This window comes from Sturnus vulgaris, chromosome 2 (genome assembly GCF_052056855.1).
Source record: "Sturnus vulgaris isolate bStuVul1 chromosome 2, bStuVul1.hap1, whole genome shotgun sequence".
NCBI lineage: Eukaryota > Metazoa > Chordata > Aves > Passeriformes > Sturnidae > Sturnus > Sturnus vulgaris.
This window is the reverse complement of record NC_142244.1, coordinates 84,601,630-84,620,096: the sequence shown is the minus strand read 5'-3', so window position 1 is coordinate 84,620,096 and position 18,467 is coordinate 84,601,630. Positions and strand designations below refer to the sequence as shown.

At 38.4% G+C, this 18,467-nt stretch overlaps 1 protein-coding gene across 5 annotated transcripts; it reads right to left on the bottom strand.

Moving 5' to 3' along the window:
- Positions 1-2,733: 2,733 nt before the first annotated feature.
- Positions 2,734-18,219, bottom strand: LOC106862808 (arylsulfatase D-like). 5 transcript variants are annotated; one of them, XM_014892036.2, is made up of 11 exons: positions 18,085-18,219; positions 15,758-15,846; positions 15,077-15,226; positions 13,064-13,185; positions 11,511-11,633; positions 7,899-8,322; positions 7,028-7,164; positions 5,664-5,798; positions 5,114-5,276; positions 4,708-4,829; positions 2,734-4,419 (listed from the first exon to the last, which is right to left on the bottom strand). In XM_014892036.2, the coding sequence occupies exons 2-11, from the start codon at positions 15,781-15,783 to the stop codon at positions 4,049-4,051; spliced, it is 1,773 nt and encodes a 590-aa protein (XP_014747522.2). In that variant the 5' UTR covers positions 15,784-15,846; positions 18,085-18,219; the 3' UTR covers positions 2,734-4,048. The 5 variants fall into 5 exon arrangements, with proteins under 5 accessions (XP_014747522.2, XP_014747515.2, XP_088016023.1 ...); XM_014892029.2 differs by lacking the exon at positions 18,085-18,219 and adding an exon at positions 17,638-17,908; XM_088159897.1 differs by lacking the exon at positions 13,064-13,185 and having other exon boundaries at positions 3,554-4,419; positions 18,085-18,208.
- Positions 18,220-18,467: the final 248 nt, after the last annotated feature.

Sequence of the window (18,467 nt, the reverse complement as noted above, 5' to 3'; positions counted from 1 at the left end):
GCCTTAATCAATCAAGGGTCAAATTAAGACCACCCAAATCAGTGGGTCTTAAATATTATCAGCATATAGTAGTAGTTACTGCCATATTTTCACTAAAATCTTCTACCCAAAAAAGTAATTGGTAGCTGGGAAAAGGGGCAAAGAAATGAGAGTGCAAAGAATGAGGTTTCAGCTCAAGTTCAAGCTCCACTGTTGAGAGTAGGATGCTTGCATGCATTAGGGAGAAGATATTTTAAAAATCTTCAGAAATATTAAGAGAAATATTTAATTTTTCTTCTTTTTTTGAGAGACTTGGAAAAACTAGGTAGAAATGGTACAATTCAGGAGGCAGCAGAAAATTCCTGGATTACAAACCAAGACTCAAGGAAAGGATCCACTCTGCAAAGACTAGGTGAGGAAAGTAGGGATTTGGGTTTGGCCCTTTTATTCCAAGGCAAATCTGATCACACCATTTCCAGCTCTCACATCTGTGGAAATTCGCTCTGTCCAGTCCCTCCATCTTGTGTCTCTGGCCATCTGCCATCATCAGAAGCATGGTAAGGATGTGATGCTTTCAAAGCACTCTTTGTTACCAGCATCTTTAGTTTAGCCTCCAGAGAAAGATTGAAAAAGGGCGAAATAAAATAACTACTGCATCTCCTGGTTATCAACATTTTTTTTTTATTTCTCAGCTTATTTTGTATAGATTGAATATCTATTTTTAAATATACTTGCAAATTTGTATTATAAATAATTCATTATATGTAGCAATGGCTAGTAAGAAATAAATGAACTGCCTAATGGTAGAAAGTCAACTCTGTAACTGGCTCATGTTTGAATTTTGCGAGTATCCAAGTCTGCTGCTGAGATTAGTAAAATCCTTTATAACAAAAACTATCAACAAACTGTGAAGGGTGCTAAAGTGTGCAAGAACAAAACAGTGAAGCCCGACTGACAAACCAAAGCAAACTGAAGTGAAATCCTGAAAAGCAGGTCAAGTAAGAGTTTGTTCTTTATGTATATTACTAGTAATTTACAATAATAAATTTTAATTGCTTTTTTTAGATAGGAAAAGAATGCTTATTTGTAAAGTACATGTGATGTTATGGCACGTAGTGGAAATTATGAGGCAACATTGTGTCCCTTCAATTTCATGGTACTGACAGATGCTGTGTGAGTTTTTAAATTTATAATCCTGATTTTTATGTTTCCAGGTACTACCATTGATTACCGATATTTTGATTTGCCCCTGCAATGCTATTTAATTACACAGACAGTCTTGTTTGAGATAGTGTTCAGGTGTAGACATCACTGATACCAACGTGCATGTCCAGGGACAAAATTATTAATTTATGAAGCCTGACAAATTATCAGAATAGTCTATCATGGTGTCCACAGAAGCTTAGCTTGAAATATTGAGAACTGTTATCTTTTTGATGATTACAAGCTGAACTCAAGCTGAGCACCTGACCAATGTGTATTGAGTAGACCAGCTTAAAAATATTTCTCTTATTTTAATGCAAAAACAAACAAATAAAAACAAGCATAAAATATCAAAACTTAGAGAATTATTCTTTTCTTTCTTGTTCTTCACTGATCTTTCAGTAAAACAGACAAATATTTTGTCTAGCTTTCAAATGAAAAGAGATAATTATGTTTTTAACAGCTTAATTTTCATGCTCAAATGTTGCTTTCTACTGTGTTTGAAAACATTTTCAGTACCCAAATTTAGATCTTAGGAGTTTTATAAGATGCTCTTGAAATCCTGTCTTGAACACAATCTACGTCATCGTAGGCTATGACCAGCATAAATCAATGAGATGAAAACTGTGTTGTGACTAAGCAGAAAAAGTCAGTCTTACAAATTATTTGCACTGAAATAGTAGCCCATGAATCTTGTAGGAAAAAAAACCACCAGAAATGTGAGCAAGTATGTAAGTAATCTGATTAATATTTGCAATTTAGCTGTTTCCAAGTATGTTATTGTCAAGGCAGCCTTTATCATTACCTGACATCACTCCAAGTATAATGCCCATTCTGCCCTGAATGGTTGTTGATCCCATGGCACTTTGGAGATCAGCAGGGCATGATCACTGTGTTTTCATGTGCTAACACCAGTGTCCAGGACAAATCCTAGCTCAGATGTTTTCCAGTACCCTCTAATCCCAATGGATATCCTACAGTGCTATGAAGTATTTCAGCACAAGAAAAGCTGGTTTGCTCATATTCACAGATATTACACCTGTACATTTCTAAAAGTGTTGAAAAGTTGAGAGGATATAAAATCCCACATACTAAACTGGCTTGAGAATGGAAGTGATACTCTGGAAAACGACTGAGAAAATTGAAAAATTCCAGTCCCATTACAGTAATTTCAGATAAAGAAAACACTTCATTTTGAATATGAAAAGACCTTTACAACTCTCCAAGAAATAACCAGTTAAATAGAATACATTCAAATGAGGAAAAAAACCCCTAAACGTTTCTAACATGGAGGAAGTAGCAGCAATCAGAACATGTGAAAGTGATGGATTTAGTGAATGTCTTGAATTTTTCACAGTAAGACGGAGCACCTTTCTCATCAGTAGCACTAATGGAGCATCTGGTTGAATTATAACAGTCTGTGAAATGCATGAAGTCACAGCATAAAGTGAAATTTTGCTTTTAAGCTGCAGGGCATTGTTTACCTGCAGATTTCCTAGTCACTGAAATGTGGGAAATAAAAGAGGAAATAAAACCAAAACAAACCAAATGTTTACCAAATAAAATGAATAAGATAAATTGGTCCAAGCACAGTAGTTAAAGAACAGTTAAAAGCATCGAAGTAAAACAAATGGGCAAATTATGTTCTCAGATGCCTAACTATTCAGATATACCAGTAAATATGTTTACATGAACAGATGCATTTACATCCCTACAAAGAAAAATATTAACTGCAAGGCCACTTAATTAAGAACATCTATTTTAATACAAAGAAGGAAAGAACTGCAGCAAACAAAGCACAAAAGCAAAGAGATTTTAAGCTAAGTAATTCTAACTCTTTGGTGGAGTGAAAATGTAACTTGTGAAGCAAAAAATACCTTAATTCTCCATTTCTTTTTTTTCATAGCAAATTATTGCTTGTTTTCATAATTATTGTTCAGCATCTTTCAAAGGGTCATATGTGAACACTGTCAGAAGGAAACATCTATGACTGAGATCCGGGCTGCAGGGTAATTTGTGCCATCCTGTGCCCAAATGACTGAACTGGTTATCAGTGTGACACTACTGTGGCCATCAATGTCAAAAGGCCCTTGCCAGTGCTGTTTAGGGAGCTGGAGGCATAAGGGCTTTGGAAAAAGATAATCTTTTTGTTTATTTCTTCATCAAAATAGCCTGGCTCCAACCAGAGGAGTCCCACCCTTCTCAGACAGAGCAGACAGCCACTGCCCAGCTTGTCACGTTTCCAAGCTCTATGCCTTGCCCAGGCCAATCAACTGCCATCACTTCTGCTGGAGTCACTAGCTACAAGGGAAGAAAAAAGCCTCTCCTAAGAAAGACTTTTTGAGGAACTGCAGGCAAGACTACTTTATAATTATTTTGGAAGCAACGGTCTGCAAAAATTTATTATAAGGTCACCTTATGCATTGCGAGGATAACAAAAGGAGAGATAAGGATAACAAAATGCATTGCCAGGATAAGAAAAGGGAGATAAGGAAAACAAAGTTAAAGGAGACCTCAGTCCAGGAATCACTTAGAAATTGAGCACAAGAACCCAAAGGAAAGCTTCCAATTATACATTCAGAATCATTACTTGTGCAGCTCTAATCTTGGCTTCCTTCAGTGCATTTGAACTATTCATTCACTTGTCAACAGATGCCAGTTAAAACATGGTCTTCAGATCATCCATCTTAATACCTCCCTGAGAGTGTCCAGCTTAAAGCTACCTTTACTAAATACTGTGCCATTCACTGGAACAATTATTTTATAAAGGCTCAGTTTAGAGAAACAAATGACCCATGGGTCAACACCCCCAAAGGAAACACTCTTAATCTAAATACATTTTTGAGAAAATATCAGGTTCTATCCTTTATAGGTCAACAAGTTTATTATCATCCTCCTTATCACACCAACAGAACGGGAACGTTCCACAGCATGGCTGCAGCCACGGCTTCCACACCACATTGGCCACAGAGAGCTGCTCTGGCACTGGAGTCAGTGTCCTGCGATGCTCCTCGATGGCTCTGCCAATCTTCCTTATGACAGTGTCAAAGAGGGGCTCTGTGTCAGCAGAGAGAGGTTTGGCTTCAGAAGGGTCTTGTGAGAGCTCAAACAGCAGTGGGGGCTCATGATGGGTCACTCCTTCCCCAAAACACGGGCAAAATCCTCTGTCATAGCAAGCTCCAGCTCCGGGAGGACGGAAGATGGGAGTCACATAATGAGCCTTCCAAACAGCTCCAGCTGGCAGGAAAGAAAGATCACAGAAGGTTGGTTATAACAATGTCAATTATCACAAGGAAGAGTGAATGTTTTTCTAGAGTTCATTTCTGGATGCACTTCAGCTCTGCACTTATTAGTTAATGTAATATTGTACTATCTCCTGGTGCTGTACAATACAGACAATGCTAGTAAGCTCTTTACATTACACCTGAACTACTTGGAAAGATGAAATCTCAGGAAAAAATATGTTAGAACAATGTGCCCTCCTGTAGGCTGAAATAACTGTTTGGAAAGAAGGTGTGTACTCACTGTCCTTCTGGTGCCAGCGCACGGCGTGTAAGTGAACGCCGCAGTAATGGAACAGGAACTCGTGCTCCGAGCGCGCCGCCGCTCCCCGCAGCAAAGGCAGCAGGTCCCGGCCGTCGATCACCCTAGAAACAGAACACAGCGCTGGGAGGGCTGGACACGACTGGGATTCCCCTGCACAGCCCTCGCTGGAGCTGGCAGCTCTGGACAAGAACGAGGGTTGCAGCAGATGGCTGCTAGGGGCTGAATCTCAAAGGTAGAGAAGAGGTGACTGAGCTCGTAGATATTGGTGTGTCTAGAAAAGCAGCAGGACTGAAAAAGAAAACATCAAACCCTTGGGATGTGTTTCCAAGCTAGATTTTCCATTGTTTTGGGAAAGAAGGAGGAATAAAGATGCTTTTGTTTGTACCTGTCCTGAGGCACTGTCCCTCCAGCCAAATGAACTACCGTAGGATAAATATCCATAAGGCTTGTAGGTTCATCAATAACTGTGCCTGCAGGTAACACTCCTGGCCATCTAAATATCCCTGGGACACGGATTCCTCCTTCCCAGCCTCCCATAGCTTTTCCACCTTTAGTTAAATAAAAAGAAAAATAAAAAGTAAGTTTGATCAAAAATAAAAAGAATATTTGCACAAATTTTATTGTATTATTATGTTACCTTGATGAGCCTTCTTCGTTCTTGTTTTGCTGCTAAGCTCCTACTGAGCATTAGTGACAGTGTGTAAGTGTGTTCAATTGACCAGACCATGGCAATGTGAGAATTCATGCTTATAAAGGACACCTGCCCAGGTTAGAATTTACTACCTTGTTACATGCCTAATTAGAACAAGATATATTTGCTTCTTGGTGATAAACTAGTGTTACTTCTTGAGTGTACAATCTTACTTAAGCCTTAGGGGTGTCCTAAGTGTTTTACTAGTTGCTGCGGGGTTGTCACTGTCCCTGACAGCTCTTACCTTTGTATATCCCATTCCAGCCACCCAGCTGCCTTTCACCTTCTTGTCTTTCCAGCCATCCACCATGGTCAGAGGCAAAGTAAACCAGTGTAGTATCTTTCAAGCCTTCCTTGTCAATAGCATCTAGAACCTGGCCTGTAAAAGCAAGGATATGTGTATATTAAAAAGCAAAAATATCCCTCATTCTACTTAAATTTTAACCTCAGACTTGTAAACATTTACCAGTGTAATTTCTTACCTAAGTAAGGCCACTCATTGTTTAATATTTTTTAAGATTGATATTTTAGTTATTATTTCATTGTCTCTAAAAGTACAGAAAATTTGTGACGTGTTGTAACCACTTTATTATTGGTATTTTAACAAGGAGTGCAAAAACCACGGTCACAGACAAGAGGCCTGCAATATCAAGGGCAAAAACTGCCATATGCTGTAAAAACATGGAAAGAAATTATGATCTAAGTCCCCAAAATTTAGCGCCTGCATCAGTGTGGGCCATCATGAAAAATTTGGAAAAAACATAAGGCTACTTTTATCTTTTATTGTCTAGATCACAGGATTTGCATTACATTACTGCATGGATATAATATGCATTAATAGCATAGTGTCTTTAAATTTAAAATTCATTCTTGAGCTGTTTTTGATGTCTTTAATTATATTTGTAGTGTGTAAATGTTTGACAGTTAGGTTTGAAACCAAATTCTTCCTGTATGTGTACCTGACTTTTCTCTCTTTTGCAAACGTGGGTACTTTTTGTCCATCATGACTGAATGATAAATAATTCTCCTTCCCCTCCAGAAAAACAGGCTGAAAAATAACATGAGTCTTATTGTGGGGACACACCAGATAACACTGATGAACATGTCTGGATTTATGATTGTAGCTGAAAAATATTCAGTATTCTGCTTAATGTTGCAGTCACAAATATATAACCTGCTGTTTTTTCATCTGAAATTAATTTGCTTATTGATTTTATCACTTTCCGAGGTGTCCTACTTAGAAATTACTATAAGAGGCTGAAATGACCTGGTCTCTACTAATCATAGAAAAATGAAATAATTATCACATATTTGGTAAGAAGAACAGGAGAGCTCCTTGACAGGAGCTAAGGGGTCATGATTAAAACTGGTAAACACTTGACCAAAAAAAAAAAAATAAGAGTGAACATTTGGCCCAAGACTGGAGAAAGTAAAAAACCAACACTATAAATCAATAGTGCTCACACAAGATTGTCAGATGCTCATGAAATGCATATGATTTTTTGGTACTTGCTTTTAAACATCTTCCTTGTTCTTTTAATAAAAGCTTTTTATTTAGACCTATGTTTTAGATACTTGGAGACATTGTTATATGCTATGTTGACTTACCCACCATCCAGTCCATCTCCTCAACATTGTCTCCATATAAACCATGCCTGCTCCTCCCAAGAAACTTCTCTGTGGTGAGGAGAGGGGTGTGGGAATGCAAAAAGGAAAGAAAGAGGAGGAATGGCTTGTGTTTATTTCTACAAAACAGAAATCAACACTGTGTTATTAGGGAGGAAGGTTCTCAATGCAGATAATTTGTAATGAAAAATAGTATTTTTTTAATAGATATTTCAACAATCCCTTCAGAAACACCTTACTTTGTAAGATATTATAACTCAGTGATTAGGATCTCATAGAATAATTTTGGGCCTATATAAAATTATCCTTTTTCTACCCTGAATCATAGGTAGAAAACTTTCAGATTGAAGATCCACTTTCTGCTACTGCAAAGCACCACTGTGCTACTGAAGGCAGTAGATTCATCTCCTGCCACCTATTGCCCACTTATCAGTCCATATGATAAGGCTACATCCCAGCTCTGCTTCTCCTTCCTTGGCCCACACACTCATTTCTGACATCACCTGCTATTCCTTAAAGCTGCAATGCTGGTCTTATTGACAGGAATATATATTTCTTAAATTTAGCCTAGAAATATTCAATATAACCTATGGAAATTGGGAAGTATTATCAGCTTTGGTGAAGCCAGGAATAAGTGGCATCCTTAAGCAGCAACTTTTTTTTTTCTTCTTTTTAATTACATGATATAACTATTGATATTATTTAAAATTAATAAAAATAACAGTACTTATAATCCTACAAATATTGTAAAAATTATGAAAACTTATGAAGACCTGAAACAGGAAAGTACTGTTTACAAGTTGCAAAATGTGCAAGAACTGGAAAATTTGTGGTCAAAGGAAATCCACTTCACCTTTCAATAAATGAAATGGATTCTCTCAAGATAAGGGATGTAGTTCTGTTCATCACCATTGGCTGTTCAGTAATTCCATGGTTTCTCATCATAATGCAGTTCCAGTACCGTACAAATCCATAACTTGAGAACCAGGATATGAAGAACAGGAGACTAAACCCAGCAAGGCAGGTCAGTGTTTTCCAATGGACTGAAATCAAGCCTGTCAGTCTTCCAAGGACAGCAGTGAGTGTAATGAGACCAATCACTTGAGTGGAAAGCCAGAGTTTCCTTCTAAAGGCTCTGTCCATCTCTGGTGTCTCTGTTGGCTCACAGTCACTTATTAGTGTAAAAGGCATCCCATAGAAATAGTCAAATCCATGTTTTAAAGGGTGATGGCAATGGTCATTGCGGGATTCACAGTTAACACCTTGATGCCACTTCCCTGAAAGTAGAGGTTATTAAAATATAAAAAGATAACATTTTAAAAGAATGGACTTCTCCTTACACAAAAAAAATTCTCGAAAAGTGGCTGGTTCTTTTCTGCTTGTGATAACTTCTTCATCATACACAGAAATATACCAGTAGTATATCTATATCTCTCTATCTATATCTATATCTATATCTATATCTATATCTATATCTATATCTATATCTATATCTATATCTATATCTATATCTATATCATCTATATCTATATTTACCTATATCATCTATATCTATATGTAGATACATAATGGGTTTGACTAAAGTGAACTTCTACATTTATAAATTTTCAACACTTTTATTGGTGCTCTGTGCATATATTCATGCCCTGTAGCTTTGATTTAACATTGAAAAAAGAAAAAAATAAAAAAACATATAAAGGCAACTAGAACTTGGTAAAAATTCCAAACTGAGCAAAAATATATGGCCTTCCTGGCGACCTGTCAAGTATCAAAGAGAAGGAAGCTGTCCATTTGTAAGCATATGGGAAAATAACCTTGTTTTGTTGTCCCTTTACCTTCAAAGTGCTGTGCAGACTTGTTCCTGGTAGGTTTTGAGGTACTTGATGTCAGGACTATGGCAACACAGTGTTGATGCCAGATTGATAAGGGGACATATGGATAGAGTAGTCAAACTGGCAGCTCTTGTAACTGTTTGCCAGACAAACCACTGGATCCAGAAAAACTTGAGCTCAGGAGATCAGTATGAAGCAGTACATTTGTAAGTAACTTTGATGATCATTATTTCTCCATATACTGAATGAGAACAAAAGACTTTGTTTTATAAATATTGTTGCCATTTATTTGTATTTAATCAAATTCTAAAAAGTTAAAATCTACTTCTTTTAGGCACTGAAGTCTTCGTATCTCAGAAGGAACACCTTTCATAACACAATTTGTTCTTCATTACGAACATACCAACTACTATCAAGAATGGCACATCAAAACCATGCTTTTTGCTTTCCCCCCAGTCTATTCAAACAGACTGGTAAAGCACTTACATGGTGACATAGCAAGCTGGCTTGTTGGTTCGAACACTGAGTTTTGAGAATGTCTGAATTGAGTGAACAAAATCTACCACTTGTCAGAGGTTTAATTGAATTTTACACAGATCTTGGATGTCAGATCAAAATGGGCATCAAGAATTTTACTTGAAAACTAATTTGAAACTAACTCTTATTGTTGAGAGAGGAACTGTGCACTTCCAGGATGATGTTATCCTCAATAAGTGGTTCAGAATGTTGTCAGTACAAATAATAGCAGCCAACCCTGGGTAGGTTTCAGTAGAATTGCAGTGCATTACAATAGGAGCCGAAAAACTGCTCCAGAGGAGAAAAATTGCTGCTTCTCAGCTGTAAATACAAAGAAAGAATGGAAATTTTAGCAGAGGTGAATCGCTTTCAGCTAAAATCTCTGCTTCCTGACATATTTAGAGCCAGCTGTTGAATGAAACAGGTTTGTGATCAATACATAGATGTGTTGGTCATAAATACACGTGCAGATAAAGTATTCTTAGAATTCAGATGCACTCCAACACCTAAATCTCCAGCTGAGGTCCATAAAGTTTCTGACACGCTAGAAGAGAATCAAATCTCCAGAAGCTAAACTAAGTGTATAATTAAGATAAATTAATCTCTGAAGGCTTTAGTTATACAGCATTGGTTTTCTGACTACAAAGAACCTTCAAAGCGTTTCCAAACAAAAATCTCATTATCACCTCAAGCTGCAGGTTATTAATAGGATTTAACTTTGCAATTAAACTGGTTGTGCTCAGGGCAAAACAATCACAAACAATTCAGGTGAGACTACTTAGTGCTCATTCAGCTGTGGTGACATGGGTAGATGTTGTGTTAAGATTTTTTTCTTCATGACTTGAATATAAAATTCTTGTGGTATTTTGTGTGTCACTTGTCATTGGTGCTTTCCATCAGCCCCCATGGTGCAATTAATCAAGATCTGTCAACCCAGTTAATCTAAGTGATGCTTTTGGCATAGTGTGATTTTAGCTGAGATGGCCACAGGGAAAATGCCTCGCCCTTTTGTTTCTGGGAGGCAAGCAGCACAACTCCTCTGCAGGGAAATTCCCTGGGGAGAGTGGAGACAAATCTGATTGTTTTGCCTGTGATAACATACTGAAAACAAGATGGAGCATGCACAGTTTTCTTTATGAGCTAATTGAAACAAGTAAAATAATATTGTTACAAAACTAACAGGAGATAGAGCTTCAGTAATAAAGAATTTAAATTTCTTGGAAGGCTTCTTTTGGTTTTGTCCCATGTGGCTTAAATTTATTCTGTTGAATGAATATAAATGTATTTCTGCAGGAAGTTTTATTAATGAATTCAGTTGGTTTGTGCAGCTAATATTTTTATGTGCCAGATACAGATTTTGGATTTTGACATTTTGCATGCTCAGATGAGGTATGGCAAATAGCTGAAAAATCAGCCAGGAGTGTTTGTGCTTTATCAGCCTGTGGAACTATGTAACACATCTAAGATAAATAATTATTTGAAACAAGATCATGACCAAAAGTTACAACTGTACTAAAAAAATAGTGCTGTATAATAGAAAGTAAAATGAAATTCACATTGATGCTGAAGAAGGCAGTGTACTTGGACTGTACTGAAATCCTGGTGAACTACAGTGGCATGCTGTGACTGAAGAAAAAAATAATTCTTTGTTTCTGTTTCTGAAAGGCCCAATCTTGTGACACTATTAAATATCTCCAATGTTTTAAATAGCAGCTGTTCCCTTTTGTGTGAATCTGCTCTGAACTGTGTAAAACATCATCATGCATATTTAAGTGGCACTCAGGTTTTTACTTTTTAAAAATTAAATAGTATTGGGTTAAGTATCTTCTACCTGGTGTGATATTCAGGAATGAATAACATCTTCTGTTATGTATTTTAACCACTACAGCTATGCTTGAAAGTGGGTCAATGGTTAAAATTGCCATCTTTATCATATGGTTGTTTTTTTAAGAGAGGTACTTTTTGGTCAGCGTTTCTTTCTACATATTATTCTTAATCAGGAAGTAAAAATATTACAACTGAAGTACAAGCAGCTACTAACTAAAACAAACGGTTTGAGTGAGATGTGTAGGTGAAACACATTCAAGAACATCTTTAGGAGAGGAATGCCCCCGTACCTATCAGTCCTGTGCTGTAGCCTTGGTGCTGCAGTATTTTGGCAAAAGTGGTTTCGTTTGGAGGAAGCCCTCCTGAGCCAGCATTCCAAAATATAACACGGTAATCGTTTGTAGCATCCATCCCTAAAAATGTAATGAAGAACAATCTGAGTAAGTAAAAGGTTGAGTACTTTTTGTCCAACATACTTTTTTGTTTCCTGATTTCATTGAAATGATAGTGTTAAACATTTGTCCTAGTGCTCTTTGCTTAGGAAAATGAATCTAAGACGCTGGACAAGATTAAGAAAGATAAGACTCACCACAGTTCCTATTCTCTCCTCTTTGTATCTCATATTGAGACTTTTTTCCCTTTAATTTCATTTAATTTGGAACGACACTGTTGTATGGGAGATTTTATATGTCACAGTGGCACCCTAAGCTGTATGAAATGCACTTGCATTTCATTGTGAATTGTGAATGTGAGGGCAGGGAGGAGCATAAGGAGACTTCAGCCCCCTGTCAGTCTGAGACCCAGCTCACTGAGGGCTGCCAGGGAGTTCAGGGTTTCCTTGCACAGTAGCATCTGATCTCTGAGCCCCACAGAGTAGCCAGCTTCCCTTCACCTGCAGGTTCACACCCTCCCATTTAGTGCTTTCTCCTGGCATAACCCCAACATACTGTGCTATGTAAAGTTCAATCTGTCGTCGTAGCACTGAACATCTCTGGCCCTGTTGTTACAGTGGGAAAGGGCCTGTACAAGCACATGTGTGCTTTCAAACTACCAGTCTCAGTGGGAGCTGTCATGATAAAAGTAGGATGGCATATCAGCTTCAAAATGCCTCAGGAGTGAAGACTCTGAAGATAATTTGCAATAGAACAAGCGTTTGAGGGCTGCTGTTAGAAACATGTAGAGCTATTTGTTTTTCATACCTCTTCATCTCAGGGATGCAGTTTGACAGGATAGTGTTTTTTTCTTCAAAAACACAACTGGGAAAAATAGTATTGCTGTCAAGCTGTTATCTCCTAGGACAGATTAATTTTGACAGATACATAAAGAAGTTTTCCCATGAATGCCTTGTTCTGCACCTTGGCTGGAGGGAATGGACACACATCTGCACAGGCTACTCTGCTCCCTGCAAGGCTGAGCTGCTTCTGACATCTGAGGAGAGTCACCTATGATAGAAATTAATTTAACTAGTGCTTTCTGTGTTGTTACTCTTCTTCATGTTTTGTGTAATGACCTTTTTGAATGTAACCATTTGCTCTAACTTCATTCTGGCTGCAATCTGTACAACAGAGCATCAAAACATAACCAAAATTGTGCGTTGGGGGAGACCAAGGTCCTTGCCAGAGCTGGTTCTTCTCTGCTCTTCTTTTCCGCAGAAATACCCTACAAACACAGAAGCTGCCTCAAAGGTACTTAGCCTATCTGACATCTCAGTGTCTCAGTGAGGGATGGGATGTCTGTGACACCCCTATTTGCACACCCTCATTTCTTCTGTGCCCATTGTATGACATTGTTCTCTCCAGCAATAAAGCAATGTTTACAGGCTGCGTGGCTTTGCAAGGCAAACCTGATCGGAGGGGATATCTGCCAGTGAGGAAAGCTGCTCTGCTGGGGGTGCAAAGTGGAGCTGCAGCGATGTGTTGGGTCAGCTTCACTCCTTCCTTTGCCAGGTGATCAATGTTCGGGGTCCTAAAAGTGCAACCAATGCCACCAGATATCATCCAGAGAGTCTTTCAAGAAAATAAGAAATTATATACTTACCTTTATTTTCGGAAGTCTCTTCTATTTGAAGAGGGTTAGGAAATATTTTTGCAATGTATTTTGATTTTCTCAAGTGATAGGGAAATAATTCTCTTTTTCTTTCTTAATTAAAAATCAGTATCTGGATTAATTTTAAGACAACCATTCTTTTTTATGTCCTGTGAAGAGTCATGCAGAAATCATAGAATTGTAGAATGGTTTGGGCTGGAAGGGACCTTAAAGATCCCAAAGTTCCAAGCCCCCTGCCATGGGCAGAAACACTTTCCATTAGATGAGGTTGCTCAGAGCCCCATCCAGCCTGGCTTTGAACATTTTCGAGGATGGAGCACCCACAGCTTCCCCAGACAACATGCTCCAGTGCCTCACCACCCTCACAGCAAAGGCTTTTCATTCCTCCAGAGCTGCCTTGCCTACACCAGGTTCTTAAAGAGGGTGTATCAGCCTCAGTGTATCAGTGTAATGATAATTTAGTTGCCAGAGGGTGACAGTGCTTGACTAGACAAGATACTACATGACTTACGGTACAGATAAGGAAGCCAACAAAGTACTTCTCATGACATTTGTAATGAAGGGAAAAGGAGAAAAAGGGAAAGAAATCCTGCCTGTTTTCACACTGTAGTGGCAATCTCTCATGACAACATGAATTAAGCCACATGGTGAGTAAGTAGGTGAGAAGAGGGTATTTTTCAAGCAACTGGCAACCAGCAAAAACAAATTTGCCTTAGCACACTAGTTACAGACAAGATAATATCTTACTTTTCAGAGTAGAATATCGCCCCTCTTCCAACTCAAGGTAAGCCCACTTCTATTTTAAATTAGATTGAGCTTCAGTTTTACAATTTTGTTTTTGCATTTGTCAGTTCAATGGTGTTCACAAGCAGGTAAAACCTTCAGTAGGATTTTGAAAGATGTTGGATGTTTTGTTGCTTTATACTCCTACTGTTAGGTACTCCTCCCTCAAAGGCATGCTGCCAGGAAACAACATCTGCAACAAGATTTCTTGTACTCTCTACAGCCTTTGGCCAGAGGTGCAGTCTGGGGTAACTTGGCAAAGCAGCTGGTGTAGTTCCACTCTTCAGCACAATTGCCATCCCAGTTAGCTGGTAAACATTCCTCCTCAAAGGAGCACTAGGTCTGCTTCCCAAACTGCTATTTCAAAATCCTGCCATTCTTTGCACTGTAGAGAATCAGTTGCCAAGAAATCCCAGATACTAAGTCACCCTGCTAGTACACTCCGAATGTGTAAAAAGAAAATCCATGCCTTGGGGATGATGCTGTGGAGGTCTGGCTTTGCAGAACCCTGTCAGCTACCTATGATCACCAGCTGCCTGCCAGGAGCTTGCTGACTGAAGCCTTTCAGGGTAAGATTCCAAGAACTTTGCTGGATGAGGGGAGGAATTGTAGCAAATCTGGTTTTGTTCAAACACATTACAAGCCAGCAGGCAATACTGTGGCACAATTTTCAAAGAGAAGGCAAATTCAGTCCTTGAGGCTGAAAAGATAAATATTTCCTGGTAACATTGCTCATTGCAGTCACTTAACTGTATTTTGAGTGAGACTGGGAAAGAACACAGAATTAAAATGAGGTAATCAGTATTGAAAGAGGGGACAATATTTCTATCTTTGGGTATAACTGTTTTTCAAGTGTTAGGCAATTAAGGAATACACAAGAATGATTGTCATATTGTAAAGCAGGGCCACACAGCAGAGCTGGCCCTAGGAATGTCCTCCAGGCTATGAGATAATCCTGGACAGAGGATTTCAGGTTTACATTAAATATCACACCAGCTCTGTTCACCCCTAAGGTAACTTTCCTTACCTGATGGTATCATTCCCATAGCAACCTACATCCCCTATGCCAAGATCATCAGCCAGCAGCAGGACAAAGTTTGGCTGTGTGATGGTGGAAGGCTGTGTGCATGGTGCTTGCAGAAGCAGACCAAAAATCAGGGGTGTGAGCAGGGCTGACCTGAAACACAGAAGAGGGAAAGAAGCCAGTGACCTGGCCATTCATCACTCCCCCTGCACGGGGCCAGAGACCCTCTGATGATGTGAGCCTGGCTGCAGACCAGACCACTCTGTCCAGACACAGAGGGTGTGCTGAGTGTTTATCATTTACCCAAACTGATGCAACAAAGAGGAAAATGCCAGGACTATAACTTTAAAATCTCCTTTCCTGATTGTTTCCAAGTTTCCTCTGAGCAGTCTCACATGGGAATTTGCATGTAGCAGATGGCATACAAGTGATTTTGCTTCATGGCTTTTGGTGTTTATAAAGAGTTGTTCTGGGAAGATGAGAACGGGATCAACTTCCTCTGACATAGTTTTTGGCCAGACTGAGACCTTTGGGTTGTGAAAAAGTTAATTAAAAAAACCAAACAAAAATCCCATTGTGAGATAAACAATAATACTCTTTTATAACACAGTATTACGCCATTATTAAGCTTCACTCACTTTAGATTTAAGTATGATACAACAGCAACTCATGATTTTTTCTTACCAATGAGATGTTAGTTGCCAAATCATTTCGGCATTTGGAGTGTTCAAATCCAAGAGTACTTTGTCATAGTTACATCTTCCTAGTAGTGACTGCAATAAAAATAGATTAAAAACTTACTCAAAGCCTGTTAACATTCTGTTTTATTTACTCCAGTGCACCTCAGATCAGATCCTAAATAAAGAAGAGTAAAGGCATCGTTGTTTTTATTGCTAGCTTTTTGCTTATTAGAGGGATTTTTCTTTTTGTATAAAGAAGTTTATTCCAAAATAGCAAAATAATTCTATTTTCTTACATGAATCATCTAGATAAAAAATACTTACTGTTCAGAAAGGAAAAAAATGTGTATTAAAATCCAGTCCTCAATATAATTTATTTTTGTATAATCACAGACAGTAGCAGCATTGTGCTTTTTCACATAATGTGTTTCCTTTCAGGCTTTAAGATGTATTTTTAGTGGTAGAAATTCTAGTCATCTTTTTCCAACAATTATAATTTCTTGGAAGAATTCGTGACCTCCTGTAGTTTAACTCTGAGAATGAAGAGGTTTCTCTTGGGCTTTTCCTTTTACTGTCAGGACAGTGAGATAAATTATTTGGAGACTTTGAAGTAGGAGTCGAGTGAGCTTCCTTCTAAAGCTTTAAAATAGATTTCTTTGAAATTTATTCCACGCCTGGCTGAACTGTCCCAAGGATCTCAATATGATGAATTTTGTTTGTTTCATATTTATTTTTGTTTTCCAGAAATTATGTATTAAGCAGTTTAGTTAATATTCATAGTTCTTGCATTTTATCCATCAACACTACAAGCTTCAATGGGAAAAATTAAATTTCTTTGCTTAGAAAACTGCCATCTAAACACTTGCTTACAAGAGCTGATAGCGTTGCTATCTAGAGATACTCAGTTTCCTGCATTTGAATTTGTGCAGTTGCTGCATCCTAAGTAATTATAAGAAAAGTACAAGAGAACACCTCAGCCATCTCTAACATTTACATTCCATGAGCCTCCAAAATAGTTGAAATAAAAGGGAGTTGGAAATAATCAGTTGATTGTCACTAATTGCCTGTGTTTCACAGTAGAGACACTGATTTAAAGCACAGCCTGGAGCTCGAGGCTGAGCTTCCCCAGAAGCTGCCTGTAAAACAGCAAGCAATATATAGGAAACAGCTACTGGTTTATTCAACTGATTGGTATAATCCCTGTCAAGCCATTTCCTCAGTGAAAGGTGATGGGAGTCCAGGCAAAGAAATTGCAAGCAGTCACCTCTGCTATCCCAACTGAATTTGGCTTAATGCAAAACTCTTTCCTCCCTCTCCCATTGTTAATCCCTCCTCCAAAATAATTTAGTTTTTATCTCTCTCTTCATCTATTTTAATAATCCTGAGGGGTATATCTTGCAAACCTTCCATATTTTATCGATTGTTTTCCTGTATTGATTCGAAGTTTTTAGTCAGTCTTTACCTTTCCAACAAATACTTAGAAGATGCTAAAATCCCATAAGAGAAAACATCCATGGTTTTAGACATACTCATATACACTCTTACTGAAAACAGTACACATTTGTGGCATCAGTTTGGCAACACTCAGTGAAAAGTCACGCAGTTTATACCACTCAATTCAATGCTGTTCAGTCTGTGAAAATTTCTTTAAAAATTCCGCTTTGGTAGACTTGATACAGATAAAAACAAGCCCAGACTTGTAAACATGTAGCCTGCAACTCTCACTTTGTACATAGCCTTGTATGAGAATAATGTTGTAAAGGGAAAAGTATTTTAAAAATTTCCTTGAGATATTTTTATCTACAGAAGGGAAAAAAAAAAATCCAAATAGTCATTAACATTTTCCTGTGTAGTTCTCGACATAGTAAGGGAGAAATACAATACCTGGTCAAGTTATGTTCACAGCAGGCAGCTGATAGACTGGTGATTTAAAACGATTCCAAGTCTTTTCAGCACGGGGACTGCTGCTACTGAGCAGTGTTTCTGAAGGCAATCCTGAAATGTGCCCTAGCTGCACGTCCCACAGCTCACCACAGGAAAAGCTTGTTATGCTAGAGCTTCCAAGCAGCTGGATGTTCTTGTCATGGAGTCTCAAGCTGCACTTCCCCCTGCTGTTTGCACAACTCTGACATTCACACAGGGCGTGAGGGTCGGGCTGGGGAATGCCACAGACACAGTTAAAATGCTTTTTGCCTAAACCACCAGTCTCTCAAGGGACAGGAATGATCTCCTTCAAGTCTGAGACACTCCCGTGAAAGGTACTATAAATAAAAGTTCCCAATAAACCTCTCCTCACTTCCACCAAGGAAAAGACAAAATTGCTGTACTTACAGAGCAGCAGTTCTTTGTTGTAGAAACAGAAATTGAGCTAATTTCTTCACTTTATGGCAGCCCTGAGTGCATGCTACAGTGAGGTGGTTGTCTCTGCACACGCTGGGAGAAATAGTTCTAGGGTGGGGAGGAAATGCCGGTAAGAGGCTTGAATTTTCTTTTTCAGAAAATGAGTCATTCAGCTTCACTTCTGAGTGCTGCCTGTTTCCTAGCCATCACTCAAAGGGACAAATTAAGTCTACATGCTGGCTAATGCTTACTTTCTTGATTTTTTCTTATGAGAATACTCTTGTACTGTGTGTTTTGGGACAGCATGAGGCATTTCCCAACATCAATCTTGTTTTACTAACAAAGAGTTTCTTCCATTTTTGTATCTATTGAGA